This window comes from Engystomops pustulosus, chromosome 10 (assembly GCF_040894005.1).
Source record: "Engystomops pustulosus chromosome 10, aEngPut4.maternal, whole genome shotgun sequence".
Classification (NCBI taxonomy): Eukaryota; Metazoa; Chordata; class Amphibia; order Anura; family Leptodactylidae; genus Engystomops; species Engystomops pustulosus.
In genome coordinates, this window is record NC_092420.1 from 8529050 (window position 1) to 8547352 (window position 18303).

An 18303-nucleotide genomic window follows, 5' to 3' on the forward strand; every position below is an offset into this window, starting at 1 on the left:
CGGGTGATACGACAGACACTCTCTAAAGCACTTGGATTTAGTTTGATCTATCTGATCTATCAGATGATATATTTTAATCTACCAGATCAAGTCCTTGTTACAAAGTCCAGTATTTTTCAATCACCTATTCTGGCTACTGTTTTTGGAATCCTCACCCCGTTGTTGCCCGTATCCTCAACTTGCAACATTGGCGACACTACCTGTTACCATACGGAAAGTTCTCCCTTACAAAATCGCCCTATGACATGGCGGTGTCCCCAACCACCGTCTTGATGGACATATCCCAATACCTTAATGTGTAACCTCTTGAAGTTAAGCAAATTAAACTAATACTCCAAGTATCCTTCAGCTTCCATTACAAGGGCATTGCTTGTTTTGCTCGATTCTAATGAGCAGAACTTGTAACAATGTTCCCTGGTGGACGTGATCTTAATTATCCAGATTAGGCTTCTCGAGCGTGATAAAAATGTACTTAACCAGCAAAACATTGAAAAAATGACACAACAAATACATTTTTGGAGAGATGGAAGAGGTGAAGACACTGGCTGCTCCACCTGTTCCCTCCAGATAGATCGACGGTGTCCCAATGGCGAGTGACACAAAGGTGACCATGACAAATATTGCTCTCAATGATGGAGTGGATCAGCCCTCACACTAATCCCCTAGAGCTCAGAAGTCGCTTATTACCCAGATCTGTCAAAAGATTATCACTCCTGATAACTCTCAGCTGTGAATTAACCTGGGCCGCAAATCACAAACACATAAAAAACTAATAATAAGGCTGAAGTGTAACCTGAGAGAAAAAAAAAAAACTTGAAAATTATTGGAAAAGAAGCAATTTAGCGACGCGACTCGCTATTCCTCAAGACGCTTTTATGTACAGGCTTTGGTTTGAAAACTATCAGAGGAGAAGATCATTGTTATCAGCAGAGATATGTGCCATTAGTCTCCTCTTTACAATCTGTCTACAACCCACGAGCAACACGAAAGCCGGGTTTAGTGCTGATCACTAACAACAACGACCGAATATAAATCCTACCCGGCACCCATCGCTTGAGGTCCTGCTCTCAACATTTGTTTTACAAGAGTGCAGAAGTAGACGTTATCTCACTGGATTTAATGGGGTTCTGAGGGTTGGGCTATAAAATGGGTACAAAGCCACCGCACAATGCTGAAAACCATCTCAATGTCTCCTTTTATAGGATTCCAGATATTGGAATGATTCAGACAAATTTGAGGTGGCCATTGGATCAGGATCATCGTCATCAATGATATTTTGAGTATAGGACACTTCTCCCCCAGCAGGGGTGGGCACAGGACTCATAAATCAATATGATGATGACGAAAGGATTGGGCTAGGAAGTACAGCCACAAAAAGGAACAAGATGGCCGTCTTAATAGGCTCTTACTTTTAGGAGGTGAAGTGGCAATACAACAAGCACACTGTGGACATGTGCCCCGTTATTTTTGGAAGAATTTAGTGTGGGAGAAGTCCTTTAAGGTAAATGTGACCGTTCTACGGGTTCTCTCTATGGCAATATTGGACAAAGTCAACGGCTAAAAATAGACCATTAATGGATCCTTAGGGAGGAACGGGACCCCATGGTTAGTATGCAATTCCCTACCGTGTGGATAGATGAGAAAATAAAATTTTGGAACAAAAGAGAGCAATTCTCTCATAATCCTCCTGACACCCCTAAAAAACATGCATGTTAGGCTTTCTCCGGCACAAACTGGGTCGAAGCGGGAAATGGGTAGTAATATGGAGTACAAAATATTGGATATGTTTTGTCACCGAAATCCTACTATTGTTGGTTCCGTCAAGATGTCCACTTCCATCATCAACACTTACATTAGTCTCAATGACCAGATAAATCTTATAGCAGAGAAGATATAACTGCAAAACACTTACCGAGTTGATACAACCCAACTCCTTGTTTAAGAGCCAAGGCAGGGACAACTTCCCTTCACCCCTGTAGCAGGACTGAATGCGTTCCTTGATTTTGTCCTTGATCTTCTTCAAGGTAAAGAGACACAGAACTGACTCTTTGGGTGGTTTGACTCTATTTTTCTGCCCCTGCGAGAAGACAGTGAAAAGAATGTCTTCCCTTTCAGAGATGCCCAATTCTTTGGCCAACCGTTTCCCAGGTTTACTCAGGTAGGCATCCTGTATGAGGCGATACTCCACACCATCCTTCATGCAACCTATAGGGAACTCCACGTAAGAATAGAACTTGGGGTCATCGACACATAGTCGGACAATCTTAGATGTAAAGAACTGCTCTCCGGTTGAGTCGGGGGATGTCAACTGTGTGTCCAGCTGAAGGGTCAAGTAGTAGACAAACTGCTCACTGCTGAAACTGTATACATAGTATATATCAAAAGTGGGAAATTTGGACAATGTGTCAGAGGGGATTTTAAGTTGTGAAGACACAAATTCATCCTGATAGACAAAGCCAAACATCTCTGCATTCTCTTCACTGGACAAAAGTTTCCGACTGGATAGAGTAGGAAAGTATTCCGACTTGCCATCAATAGGTGTTCCAACAAAGAGTTTGTTCTGACTATTGGGAACCTCAATAATCACTCCAGACATGGTGCCCGATTCATTGACACTGGAAAGGTAGTGCTCTTTACGATGGTGGGGTTCTCCCAATTTGAAGAGGTCACCTAAACGTAGGAACTGGCAGATGCCCTGTGAGGCACTACCGCAGGCTATAAGCCGGTCCATTGAGTAGTCCACTAGCAGCAGCTTGTTAACATTATTAGTCGTAACAAGGCCATGAGGGCAGGACTGGACGCTAGGTGGGGGGTAACATTTCTCATTGTCATCCACAGGTCCCGTAACGTGGGTTCGCAAAAGCGTCAAGTTGCTTGAAAGTTTAAAAATCCTGTTAATGGCTCCCAAATAAACTTCCCCAGTTTTATTGTGCACCACCAGATGAGTCAAGCTCCATTCGCTTCCCGAAAAAGTTCTAAACGACTTAGAGGATCCATCCCCAGGAAGAATCCAGGAGCTCCCCAAAACTAAAAAGGTCCACAAATGGAACGAAAGAGGTTTCGCAACTTCCATCACTATTTTCAAAAAAATAACAACAATCCAAAAAAAATATTGCAAAGAAAAAAATAAATTAAAGGTTGGGGAGGAGGGGAAATTGATAAAAGTAGGGGAGGGGTTATGTTTCAGGCTGTATTTCCACCAAAAGCTTCATTTAGGGCATGGTCCTAAAATTCAGCCAGGATATACCTACAAAAAGAAAAGAGAAAAAGTTAGGATAATTAAAAACTAATTGTAAGAATCACAATCTCTAAAGTCAACATGAAAATCTATGGGGTCCTAATTCCATACAATTATATGTTGAGGTTGTGGTGTTCCCCAATAAAGCTACGGATTCTTACAGGGTTTTTTTTCCCCCATGAAAAACATGTTACACGGTTTTAGGTAGAAAGAAGCCATGTTATTTAACATCTGGACAACCCCTTTAAGTAACTTGGTAATGCGGTGCCAATGCAACGCCAATGGCTAAATGACCTCGACACGGATAAAAAATTTTTTTGTTAAGCTCAGTAGTCACTTCTCTTCCCCTGCTACTAATAAACAAGTGGTAAAAATGAGTGCTAGGGTGGGGGGATACTCATCTCCCTATACAAAATGATCTCCCTCATGAAAAAAAAATCTGTGGTAAATTATATATTTTATGATATTATTATTTTATGCACAGTTATCATTAATATCAATCCCGCAGTAAAGGGTGGCATGAATTAACTGGTAGCTTGCGTTTTCCTAACTCCAGCACGGGTGGGAAATAGTCACTCGACTCTGTATACATTCCTAGCACAAAGAACACAGAGCGAAATTTATCAATGTCTGCCCTCCATTCCCCCCTGACTACAAAAACAAACCAGCGCAGTCAGCCAGAGCTGCAAGAGGAGCAGCGTCTGTACTGTGAACAAGAACTTCCTGGCCGGAAAGTACACTGTCCTCACAGACATCCATCCTACAGGCCTCCGCCACGGGTTCCTGCCATTGTCTGAATCCCCATCTACAGATCTAGCATTACGAGCAAAAAACGACCAAAAAATATATACACAGTATATACACAGTATAAATAAATTTACTGTACAGGGCCAGCAGTCCATGTACCGCCGCTCAGAGAGCAGGAACGCTTATCTACTGTATACACCCCAGAGGAGGGGATTTATAGATCAAAGGAAAAGACGAAAAATTGTTTATAAAGACGCTATCCCTTTAAGAGGCCCCATATTTCCAGCAGTCAGGACAAAGCTTAGTCTTAAAAATTTGTGGCTGGTTGGAGAATTAGTAATGTGGAGAGGATGAATAGTTACTACAGTAATACAATTACCAGTACTAATCCACCCAGGGCAGGCAGTATTTTAGGATAATGGAATGAAGGTTTCGTAACTGGGTAGGCGGGATTTGAGGGACTACTGATCCCAGCATGTGGAATTCGCCACCTCCGACAGCCATCAGCACTCCAGAGAACTCTAAGCTCAGAAGCTTATACCCTAATTTTCTGAAATTTCCAGGTTTCCATGTGAAGATAAAAATGTATGTTTAAGAAATTAAAGAACCAAATTAAATGAAGGCCGTGCTGGTAATTGTAGTTCTAAAATAACCAAATACCTGGAAAAAAAATTAACAACTTCATTCTACAGTATTGGCCATTAAATCATACTAGGCCTCAACACAACATCAAGAGCAGTTTTCCATAGCAACCAATCACATCTCTGCTTGCATTTTGCAGAAGGCCTCTGAGGAATGAAAGCTGTGATCTGATAGGTTGCAGCTGCTCCCATTTTTCCCTATACCAGTTCTTCCACATTTCCTACATTAAATGAAGCAAAAGTGTCACCCCCGTCGAGTCCTCACTCCAGTTTAATGCCAAAAAATTAAAACCTCATTGCCTCAAATCACAAAATAAACGATGTGAACCGCAGTCGGAATTTATGAGGATTCTGTGAATTACATTTAAAATATTAAATCACACGAAGCCGCCGGTAATTCTGCGGGAAAGTGAAGTATTTTAATATCAAATCATTTGCCTATCAGCGTCGCTCAGGCCGTGCGCAACCAGCGGGTAGAGACGATGGAGGATCGGAGATGTGCACAGAACATTCTAGAACTGGATGGGTTTTATGAGGAATTTAAAGGCAAAGTCCAAATTACAGTAAATGAGTGACCAGAGATGTCAGAGACACTTCTTAAAGGGGCAGTTCAGACACACACACATCGCCAGGATAATACACCTGGAGAAGGAGGTCATTTTTGGGATCCTGAATAGGCATCAGGAAGGTCCTAGTTCTATAGTTGAGTCATGGACCTTTGACTTGAAGGCTACCCCTCTAAAAAAAAAAAAGAGTCCGTCACCAGCTTTTTCATGACAGTGATAATAGCAAAGGGAATATGAAAAATGGAATCATATTCCAGGATTATAATTTTCTGTAGTGCACTGGGGGCATGTCCTAACACTGCTGTGCTCTCATTTCTTAGTTCAATGCAGTGAACTAAGAGCACAGCGGTGTAAGGACAGAACTCTGCAGTTGCTACCGTCACAGTCAAACCTGCTGATGGTTTCCCTATAAATTGCAATATCAGTACTAATAACCTAAAGATTTTAACACGCATGTTATTGACAACTATATACTATATATGTAATCAGGGGTACAGCCACTAGGCCCCACTACCAGCATTTGATAGCCACGCCGTACTGCAAGCTAAAGGGTAATACATACACCATTACAGCCCATTAAACTGAAAGAGTTAAAAAGAGAGAATGAACAGGTGCCCAAATTACAAACGATATCATATGTACATACAACTCTGGCATCCAAAAAGTTCTGAAATCCCCATCCTAGCCATACTAATTAGTAGTGTAAGATCTCCCCCATTACCAACCAGCCTAGCCATTGTTAATGATATGAAGCGTACAAAAGACAGCTGTGCAGAGCCCCGCGTCGCCCGCACGGGTTCACTCCGCGTGGAGGGAGAGGGCGTTTGCAAAAGAAATAAAAATGTGTCACTTGTCAGAAAGCAAGACGTGCCATAGAGAGACAGCAGCCTGCAGGCAAGTATAGACAGGCTGTGTACTGCAGGCCTAACACAGGCAATTATACGCCAATCTGCGGAGACTCACAGCCAGATAATCAATGATGCAATGCATTCTGGGAGGATGGATAGACAAAAAGGGGAGCCATGGGGGGGTCATCAATAATATATAGCCATTGTACACAGGGAACAGCATTATAGTAGTTATATTCTTGTACATAGCGGGCAGTATTATAGGAGTTATATTCTTGTACATAGGGGGCAGTATTATAGTAGTTATATTCTTGTACATAGCGGGCAGTATTATAGGAGTTATATTCTTGTACATAGGGGGCAGTATTATAGTAGTTATATTCTTGTACATAGCGGGCAGTATTATAGGAGTTATATTCTGGTACATAGCGGGCAGTATTATAGGAGTTATATTCTGGTACATAGCGGGAAGTATTATAGTAGTTATATTCTGGTACATAGGGGGCAGTATTATAGTAGTTATATTCCTGTACATACGGGGCAGTATTATAGTAGTTCTATTCTTGTACATAGGAGGCAGTATTATAGTAGTTATATTCTTGTACATACGGGGCAGTATTATAGTAGTTCTATTCTTGTACATAGGGGGCAGTATTATAGCAGCTATATTCCTGTACATAGGGGGCAGTATTATAGCAGCTATATTCCTGTACATAGGGGGCAGTATTATTGTAGTTGTATTCTTGTACATAGGGGGCAGTATTATAGTAGTTATATTCCTGTACATAGGGGGAAGTATTATAGTAGTTATATTCCTGTACATAGGGGGCAGTATTATAGTAGTTATATTCTTGTACATAGGAGGCAGTATTATAGTAGTTATATTCTTGTACATAGGGGACAGTATTATAGTAGTTATATTCTTGTACATAGGGGGCAGTATTATAGTAGTTCTATTCTTGTACATAGGGGGCAGTATTATAGCAGCTATATTCCTGTACATAGGGGGCAGTATTATTGTAGTTGTATTCTTGTACATAGGGGGCAGTATTATAGCAGCTATATTCCTGTACACAGGGGGCAGTATTATAGTAGTTATATTCCTGTACATAGGGGGAAGTATTATAGTAGTTATATTCCTGTACATAGGGGGCAGTATTATAGTAGTTATATTCTTGTACATAGGAGGCAGTATTATAGTAGTTATATTCTTGTACATAGGGGACAGTATTATAGTAGTTATATTCTTGTACATAGGGGGCAGTATTATAGTAGTTATATTCTTGTACATAGGGGGCAGTATTATAGTAGTTATATTCTTGTACATAGGGGGCAGTATTATAGTAGTTATACTCTTGTACATAGGGGGCAGTATTATAGTAGTTATATTCCTGTACATAGGGGGCAGTATTATAGTAGTTATATTCCTGTACATAGGGGGCAGTATTATAGTAGTTATATTCTTGAGCATGGGGGGCAGTATTATAGCAGTTATATTAGTTATACAGTAGCTCTAGGTAACCAATGACCTGAATTATTATTCTATCCTGTCTATATCTTTCAGTCGCTCCGCTTTAACCCTACATGACAGATGCGTTCCTTAATCGCATTTCATAACCAACATCCATTAAAATGATTTCCTGTAAATCCTGTCAGCCAATTAAACACCCAGAAATTCACTGGCTCTCAACCCAGGGAAAAATATAATATTATTCCTCAAAAAAAAAAATTACAGTTGTTTGTGTTCGGGTTTAATTATTAAATGTAATTTTGTTTTCAGGATTGGGAACAGGATCTGTGATTAGAAACAATCAGCCCTATAAAATTATTACATAAATAACAGGGAAGCCTGGTGTAACCAAGGATTATTGGAGCTGCGGCGGCCCCCAGCCCTCACTACATCACAGTCATTTCCTGTATTAGGGCTTATTCTGGGTCAGTCAAGGTCACTATTATAACCAGACCTACCTCCTGTTTAACTATGGACTGGGTAGCAGAAAACAAGAAAATTCTAACGCAAGAAGAACAAACAAAAAAAATCTAACCAACTTGTCTCACATCATGGGATTCTTTAACGATAGTCAACCAAGGGTGAGATTCATCTTAAAGGGGTCTGTCAGCAGGTGTGACCATGTAGACTGCAGTGATTATTATATACTGTCCCTGTCAGTAGCAGCAGGAATGTGATGTTTGGATTTATATTCCGGGAATATACTGAGGGCGTGTCCTCACACTGCTGTGCTCTCCGAGGGTATCGTAAGGTATTGTCCCTGGAGTGATGTGTAATCCTACCTCTGTGTATGTAAGTAGGAGCAGGATTTTGAAATATGCATTTACATTCCAGGACTGTGGCTTCCACCGGTGCATTGCGGTTGCGTCCTCACACTGCTGTGTTCTTAGCACTTGGCCTTAAGCTGTTCCCTTGCTCTTCCATCTGCTCTGAGTTAGAGATGCAACACCATCATGGTTGAATATTACAGCAATCGGTGAATAGTGAGCAGGGGCTACCCTGCAATTCAATACAATGAGCACAGCAGTGTGAGGATACGCCCCCACTGCACTTGGAAAAACTATAATACTGGAATATAAATGCATATATCACAGTCCTGCTGCTACTAAGGTCGGATTACAACACTGGCTGCGGAGAGCACAGAGCACAGCAGTGTGATGACACTGACCTCCAGAGCACTTGCTGAAGCTACAATCCTGGAATAAATATAGATATTTCACAGTCCTACTGCTACTAACAACATACATAAACGGTCTGCTTACACATCTTACACAATAAAGAACACATCTGCTGGCATTCCCGTTAAGAAGAACCTATTGCCAGGGCCAGGGCTACAATCACAGGATCACCATTCACAAGATTTCGGTCAGACCCCCCCAGAAAACATTATGAGTAACCTGCACGATCACCTCAGCTACTTTCAAAAAGAAAAAAAAATCCAGGTATGAAGAACTCCTCACGAAAAGCCATTATAATCTTAAAAACGCGTCTCTTATAAACTGCTCTCCTGCCGAGGTACAAAAAAGTACAAAAACCCTGATGAGATTGACGCCGGTGTGTCCCTTGTATGGCCGCCCCATAAAACCAGATCAATGCAAATCAATGAGAAGCAGCAGAAAGCGTTCCTAGAGAAGCGCCGAGCCGGGGAGGCGTTTCATGACGTTCTCTGGACTCCGCTCTGAAGTTTGTGGCCAAGGGAAACAAGCCGTAAATAGATCATGAATTCCTGGTGATGTGCTCCGGAACAGGGACAGCTTCCTGCCTATCCGGGATCAGCAGGCGAAAATAGGACGGCTCCACCACGGCAAGCACTGGGGTCCGAAGGCTTGCACCAGAGGGGCGATGGTCCAACTGAGTTATCCAAATGAGACTAAACATGACCCTTTAATGCAGGATACAGAGGGAGGGTCACCTGACATTAGTGCAGGATCTATAGGGTCACCCTATAACAGATGCATCAAACCACAACGGCTGCATTCAGTGCTACAGAGCTGAACTCACTCCAATAATGTAAGGCTCTGCTATACGATATGCTCTTCACACCTGGGCTGCAGAGATGTGTGGGAAGCCCGCAGCATAACCCTACAGGTGCACCCGCACGCCCGCCACACCCTGCAGGAACTCCACAGCTTGCAGATTCATAGAAAGCTATTGTTATATAATTAGACCAGAGCTGCTATGTTAATGACTACGTTCACCGCTCGCAGCCTACGGCACCAAATAGTGACACTCTACTCATCGCTGCCGAGACTGCGACATCTACACAAGTCACAGGAAGAAATTCAAAAAAATACCAACACCAACACCCACCAAGGCATAGTAACCTCAGGGTGCACCGTATGCTGCCTTTAAGGTGTGGTCTTCAGTGATTGGGGTCTGAGCCCACACTCGCCCTGAGAAGGGGTCACCACAAATAGCGGAGAAGGGGCCGCGCAAGATCCATAGGCAATCACTGCTGTAGATAATCACAGGACTGATACATTGTAACAAGATCGGCGGAACGTTGCAAATCCCAATAAAATGTGACACAAGTATAAAGGGCGGGACTGTTTCCTGGTGGGGGCTCTTACTTTTCTTGGTAGCATCGGCCAAGACACTGAGGAGGATAATCAGGCCGGCCACAATGCTCTACAGATTACTGTTGTTGGATCTTCAGCTGTTCAAAGATAATAACCCAATAAAACAACCACAAGACTGCAGAGATTCTCCTCAGTGGATCCTATGGTTTTTCTAAGAGGTCAAATAGGTCCAAATGAGGTCAACCACAAGACATTCTGCAACAAGCGGAGACACAGTTGCGGAAGTCCTTGCACATCTTGATTTTGTTCAGTTTTCTAAATTGAAGGCGGCCACGGGTTCTGGACTGTATTCAAATTGTGTGAACCCCCTCCCCCCGACACAAATGTAATTTTGTAACAACATCTACTTCCTACATTTGTTACCAGAATGAAGCTACTTGGGAAAGTAGGATGAGCCCATTCTGTCCAATTTCAGTTCTGCAGAATGAGGACCTTCAAAGGTCCTGAAAGGACTCTTGTATACATGTGTGTTGATACCAGGAACTTGTGTATGAGAACTTAAAGGCTGGGACCCCTCTTAACTCTACAGCCTGGGCATCACAAGTTTGGTAGCCAGTTTAAGTGGTCATAGGCCCAGGCTATCTACCAAGTCTGCCACTATTATAGTGTGGTGTACTATAGGACACACATCCTTGTAGGCAGTACAGCCATAGCGGGAAGGGGTGATAGTGTGGCTGTGTTCAGTGGGCCCCAAGGAGGTGAAGGGCCCTAAGTCACAGAAAACCCTCCTCCCATTCCAGGTGCAGGGAACTTGCCACATACACAAGGGTAGATGATCATTCTATGTGTGTGTAGGGGGGTGGGGGGCTACAAAATTTGCTATTCAGGGGCCCAGAACTTCCTAGTAGCGGTTCTGCTTGTAGGCAAAGAACCTCAAATCTGGTGGAACTGCACAGACGTATTATCCACCACACTCCTTCCAAACATAAGGGGCAAAAAGTCATTTGCCAAATATAGAGGATGGAAAGGGAGGGGGGGTGCTCCTCGGCCATTATTCAGCTCATCTGCACCTTCATGATGATAAAGATGCAGAACTCCAGCTGCTAAATCATCTTCTGAGGAGCACAGATGGGGCAGCACCCGCCAATGGGTCCCTCCCAATTACTGTGACTAGCTGTATTATTACTTTTCTACCCTCCTCCTCCTTGTAAATCCGTCTATTCAGAAATATCAGGGGACTATTGACCAAGCGCGGTCCCTGCTCATTATCTGCAAGGAACACGCGCCCTGATTGGAAACTTCTGGTTTGGGAGGGGCCAATGGTAATTATGGGATCTTCATTAATAAGTTGGAAGATGGAAAACACTTATAAGTAAAAGTTAGGTAAAAGATCTGGGGATCGACTCCCCACTTTACAGCAGTTTACTGCTTTATGGCTTCTTCGCCATGCCACTTTTTAAAGAATCTTTTTGGAACTTTTGAAGTGGAGTATCAATATGGCACATAGGAGGTAATTTGTGCAAGAATTTTGCCTTAAGTAGACCCCAATGTATTTAGGAAATTCTAAACTTCCCGGCTGAGTCCTAACAAGATCCCAATGTGATACTGACGAGATTCTGCAAGGGACCAGCCCAATGGGATTTGGGGTAACTTTAGAGAAGCCATGAGAGCAATCCTAAAGAAAGTAGCCTGGCACAGAGCACAGCCTTTTCCTCAAACACTCTGTGCTGCTGTGGGGACCTTCTACTATGATAAGTGGAGACTGTAGATACCCACAACATTACACAGCTCTCCTGAAAGACTCTGTGCTGCTGTGGGGACCTTCTACTATGATAAGTGGAGACTGTGGCTATGCACACCATCATTACGCGTCTCTCCTGAAACACTCTGTGCTGCTGTGGGGACCTTCTACAATAAGTGGAGACTGTGGCTATCCACATGCTCATTACACTGCTCTGCTGAAAGACTCTGTGCTGCTGTGGGAACCTTCTACTATGATAAGAGGAGACTGTGGCTACGCACACCATCGTTACACTGCTCTCCTGAAATACTCTGTGCTCCACAAAGATAAAATAGGTATGAAGACTCAGATGGGCCATCACTGTAAGAGAATGACGGGTCTGTCGAGCAGTCGTTTAAGGTTAGTCTCATTTCATCTCTCGCCATCGCCGCCGACAGCGGAGAGTTAATGGTCAGTGGAGAGACGGAGTGCGGACGTCTGAAGTCATTCCTCTGCATTTACGTCTCCAGCCATTTCATTTGGCCCCTTCACGTGGAAGGGATGTGATAACACAAGGCGTCCGTCTCTGATGAGAGTGCCGAGTGACAGGCCATCAGTATAAAGCGGAGAGATTACACCCCCCTCACAGGAGCGGCCTCTAACACAAGGAGCCATTACCCAATAAAAATGGATCCCCCCAAGCAACAAGGCTTTGAAGATTTGTTTTCATCTTCGCTTTCCCGAAATCTCAGATGTTACATTATATTCTAACGCTCAGAGCTAAGAAGGGATTTATCCACCGCAGAGACTCTGGATGGTCAACAATCACCAGTTTTAACTTGTATGAGGTCATATGTCAGCTACTGTTCTATGTTATCAGCCATATATCGTTTATATTCACAGGTATACATGTCTTTAAAAGCTTATCAGATACTACAGATACACAGAGGAACCTAGCATTATATAGCATAAGTAATGTCATGTATGTACACGGACTGCACCAGCAGCAGAATAGTGAGTGTAGCTCTGGAGTATAATACAGGATGTAACTCAGGATCAGTACAGGATAAGTAATGTCATGTATGTACACAGTGACTGCAGCAGCAGCAGAATAGTGAGTGTAGCTCTGGAGTATAATACAGGATGTAACTCAGGATCAGTACAGGATAAGTAATGTCATGTATGTACACAGTGACTGCACCAGCAGCAGAATAGTGAGTGCAGCTCTGGGGTATAATACATGATGTAACTCAGGATCAGTACAGGATAAGTAATGTCATGTATGTACACAGTTACTGCAGCAGCAGCAGAATAGTGAGTGCAGCTCTGGAGTATAAAACAGGATGTAACTCAGGATCAGTACAGGATAAGTAATGCAATGTATGTACACAGTGACTGCACCAGCAGTAGAATAGTGAGTGCAGCTCTGGAGCATAATACAGGATGTAACTCAGGATCAGTACAGGATAAGTAATGTCATGTATGTACACAGTGACTGCACCAGCAGCAGAATAGTGAGTGCAGCTCTGGGGTATAATACAGGATGTAACTCAGGATCAGTACAGGATAAGTAATGTCATGTGTGTACACAGTGACTGCACCAGCAGCAGAATAGTGAGTGCAGCTCTGGAGTATAATACAGGATGGAACTCAGGATCAGTACAGGATAAGTAATGTCATGTATGTACACAGTGACTGCACCAGCAGCAGAATAGTGAGTGCAGCTCTGGAGTATAATACAGGATGTAACTCAGGATCAGTACAGGATAAGTAATGTCATGTATGTACAGTGACTGCACCAGCAGCAGAATAGTGAGTGCAGCTCTGGGGTATAATACAGGATGTAACTCAGGATCAGTACAGGATAAGTAATGTCATGTATGTACACAGTGACTGCACCAGCAGCAGAATAGTGAGTGCAGCTCTGGGGTATAATACAGGATGTAACTCAGGATCAGTACAGGATAAGTAATGTCATGTATGTACACAGTGACTGCACCAGCAGCAGAATAGTGAGAGCAGCTCTGGAGTATAATACAGGATGTAACGCAGGATCAGTACAGGATAAGTAATGTCATGTGTGTACACAGTGACTGCACCAGCAGCAGAATAGTGAGTGCAGCTCTGGGGTATAATACAGGATGTAACTCAGGATCAGTACAGGATAAGTAATAGGGCATTTTTTTCAAATCTATAAGAAAATTGTAGTTTCAGATATTTGTGGAGAATACAGCAGGGCGGGGGCTGGTCGCACATCTATAACCTCTGCCATATATACTGGTGCAGGATTCCCAGCAGCTGCCTGATCATACAGCGTATCGTGTATCACAAAGATATTCGGCCTTAGGTGCAAATGTGATCCACAGATCATTGTAGTCAGACAGTTCCAGGTGACCAGGTAATGGATACTCGTCATCTCCCACGCCTGACAATAGGGGAGATGTCCATACAAGCTCCGCACCACCAGCACCTTCTGCATGCTGAAAAGGGGGAAAACTAAAATCTTAACTTCCATTTAAAGGGAAAGTAAATTATTAATATACTTTCTGTATTAATTCCTTGTCATTTTTAAGACCTCTGCTTGCAGTCAATGACTAGGAACCTTCACCATTTACTCTCAGAAATAGAAATTTGGCCTAATAACATGAAGAACATACAACTACACTGCCCGTCACAGTAACCAGAGCCGTGACTTGTAACGAGCACTGACCAGGGCAAACTCTTATTCCCTGGGAATAAAACAAGTTTTCTATTCAATGACTTCAAGCAGAGACCTAAAAACTGAATTATAGTCCATTTTTGGACATTTAGAGAGGGTACAATAGGTCATGGGTATTCGAGTAATGCTAAGAGGATTCAGTCTATACTAAGCACAGCGCCATGCATTGCATAGTGGCTGGGCTTGGTATTGCAGTCTATTTAATTTAAATAGGACCGAATTGTAACCAATGTACATCACTATATAGACTTGTGACGTGCTGATTGGTGGGAGTTGCCTGTATCGGACCCCCAGCAATCTTATATGGTTAACCTGTACAAAGTGAAGCTCGTTCATAACTTGAATCTGCAAACCCCTTTAAGCAACTGCAGGTTAGCAATAGGTCACCCATGTACAAGGATTTGCCTAGGGCAACTCTATGTCCTAAAAATTTAGCAATAATTGCATTATTTACGCGTTTTACAGCCACAGTAATATATAATACCGCCATCATACACGTGCACAAGGATGGAGTTAAAAATCTCAAACTTGGATGTTCACACCCCAACTATCACTCTGAATATGGAGTGATGGAAAAAACACGTGAATAATGAATGCGAACGACAAGGCGCGCAGACTGGTGTACACCTCAGATTAGCAGAGTCAGCCACAGCGCAGGAGGGGAACGTCAGGAGAACGCCCGAGTGCTACTAAATATTTCATCTAAACCAGCTCTGCGCAGCCATCACTTGACAAAATCTCTTCCCCTGGAGTATCTCTGCAGACGGCGTCCGGGGTACAGTCCTGTGACTTATGTCCCTGGTGCAGGACTCTACGCCACCGACGGACGGAGCAAACATCTCATCGCTCTCCGCGGGCCCCGAACAGTGACTAAGGTTGTGGATGTGCCAAGGTGACAGCTCGGATTTAGTCCCCTCAAGAGGAGCAAGGACAATCTAGATCGGTGTGAAAAAGAATGAATTTAGCCAAAAAAGAAAAAACACAACAACAACAAGTGCATTTTACAAAAACACAACACAAGCCATTTCTTAGTGACTGTTCACACCAAGACTGAGCTCGCACAAGAGTCTTCAGTGCAGATATCATCAGATTAAACAGATCTACGTTGCTATTTTGGTTCACATATGTAAACTCAGCTCTAGTTGTGCAAGTTTATCCAGGTGTGTCCTCACACTGCTGTGCTCTCTGCATTCAGCTGTTGCACTGCCCTTCCCGTCTGTTCTCAGAAATTGCTGTTAATGGTTTCTGGTTCAATACTACAGCAGTGACTCAAAGAAAAGAAGGTGCTGACCCATACTTCAAGACGGATGAATAAGAGCACAGCAGTGTGAGGATATGTCCCAAAGTGCACTCGCCGGACTACAATACTGAACATATAAATCCATATATCACAGTCCTGCTTCTACTAAGAAGATAAACAAAGGTCTGATTACACATCTCTCCAGGGACAATACATAACACTGGCTGCAGAGAGCACAGAGCACAGCAGTGTGAGGTCTGATTACACATCTCTCCAGGGACAATACATAACACTGGCTGCAGAGAGCACAGAGCACAGCAGTGTGAGGTCTGATTACACATCTCTCCAGGGGCAATACATAACACTGGCTGCAGAGAGCACAGAGCACAGCAGTGTGAGGTCTGATTACACATCTCTCCAGGGGCAATACATAACACTGGCTGCTGAGAGCATAGAGCACAGCAGTGTGAGGTCTGATTACACATCTCTCCAGGGACAATACCCAACACTGGCTGCAGAGAGCACAGAGAACAGCAGTGTGAGGTCTGATTACACATCTCTCCAGTGGCAATACATAACACTGGCTGATGAGAGCACAGAGCACAGCAGTGTGAGGACACACGTCTAGCAAACTCTGAGAAAGTACAATCCTTGAATAGAAATCCAAATGTTACGGTCCTGCTGCTACCAACATCATACACAAATATATGATTACAAAGATTTCTAGAGACAAGACCCAACGATATTGTCAGAAAGCTCAGAGCACAGCAGTGTGAGGACCCCCCAGAACACTTGTAAACTCCTGGAATATAAATGCATTTTCCATCTGCCTCAATTTCCAAGGGATAGCTGCATAAAATTCAGTTAACTCATACTCCCGTGTTGTTATAGTAAGGAGGGCGAGCATTTAAAGGGATATGACTTATTTACGAGGTGCCCCTATACAATAGGGTACACAGACGACATCCTCCAGAGGCCTAGCACTCTCCTATCATCAGATCGGTGATGGAGAATATTCATTATGTACTTTCGGATTAGATGGAAGAGCCTTTATAGCTGCCGGATCAATAATTAATCTGCCTTCTATAACACTTTTCACCATCACTCATCCCGCGACTCCTCTGTTCTATGTACGGAGTGGCCTGGAAACAGAGCTTACTCCAGAAGAATGCGGCAAGAGCGTCGGGTCATCGCCTGGAGCCGAAACCGAATCTGGAGACCCGAGCCGCAGCCCATGTAACGCAATAATGGCTCCTTTCATGGGCATGCTGGGCCTTGTAGTCCCACAACAATGTGAATACAAGACGTTGAGTCCTCCTCTTCTGTCAAGAAGTGAGATTTTCTAGCCAGGTATATCTGGATTAACAAGGGTGGCCACCTTGAGTTCTTAAAGGGGCTATTCAATACTGTATCTCTCTTATACTAAAGGGGAAGGGGTAATCCGATAAACCGTACAGAGTACAGGTGGTCCTCCTACTTAAGAACACCTGACTTACAGGCGACCCCTAGTTAATGATGAACCCCTCTGACCTCTGGTGAAACTCTCTGGATGCTTTATTGTAGTCACAGACTGCAATGACAAATTTTTTGTCTGGAACTACAATGATAAAATATACAGTTTCAACTTACATACAGATATAACTTAAGAACAAACCTATGGAACCTATCTTGTATGTAACCCAGGACTGTCTGTACATCCCATTGCTCTGACCCCCAATGAGGATCCCAAATCTACTGTAGAACATGGAGGCAAGTGTTTGATTTCCCTACAGCACCACCACAGGACAAATGAAGCATTACAATGTTTCCATTGAAATCAATAGGGTGTCTATGTAAGGCACGGACAGGCCTAGTCCTCCAAAGTGACGGACGCTCTTTGTAGAGTAGCTCCACTCAGGATGATACATGGGGGGTCCTCACTGGGAGTAGGGGGCTCTATATGATCATTTTAATAACCATCATTTAGATCTCCTAGGAATGAGCAGTAACTATGAGCAGAGTGGCATCATGTTCTGATGTAATGGGGAGTTTTAGTTTTTCATAGGGTGTGTTACAGGCCCTCACTCTATTCCCTAAATGCTCTGTTTTTAGGGGAAAAAAATCGGACTGTTTTCCTAATGGGAATCATCTGCCGCTGCATGAACGCCACTAAACAAACATACTCTCCACATGGCTGACATCACGCCGAAAATATGTTCCATGTCTAACACTGGACCTGAACCAGGACAATGGAATTCTCAGAATCTCCGTGTGTAACCAATTAAAGAGAGGAGAAACAACAGCTTATGGATTTTATGTCCTAAAAACATTCCACATGGGTCACAAATCTCATTTCGACCCCTAATTCTGCCTCCTCCGTCTAGGATGAGAGTCGACTTGGTGTTAAGCAATGTTCTGCAAACATGAAGCTGGGAGGGACAGTATTTGGGGTATGTTAACTGTATGGGTGCACTGAGTGCTATTGCAGGTCAAGCTGAAGGGGGCGCCACAGGTTTGTATCCAAAAATCTTTTGGATTACACACCCCTACTTAGTACCTCCAACAGATGGGACATG

At 43.3% G+C, this 18303-nt stretch overlaps 1 protein-coding gene across 3 annotated transcripts in view; it reads right to left on the reverse strand.

The window, feature by feature from the left end:
* PLXNA1 (plexin A1) overlaps nt 1-18303 on the reverse strand; it is a 249533-nt gene that overhangs the window by 217937 nt on the left and 13293 nt on the right. For all 3 annotated transcript variants that reach the window (XM_072126988.1, XM_072126986.1, XM_072126987.1), the window contains exon 2: nt 1913-3247. In XM_072126988.1, coding sequence (XP_071983089.1) covers nt 1913-3073 — 1161 coding nt within the window. In that variant the 5' untranslated portion in view covers nt 3074-3247. The remainder of the gene's footprint in view (nt 1-1912; nt 3248-18303) is intronic.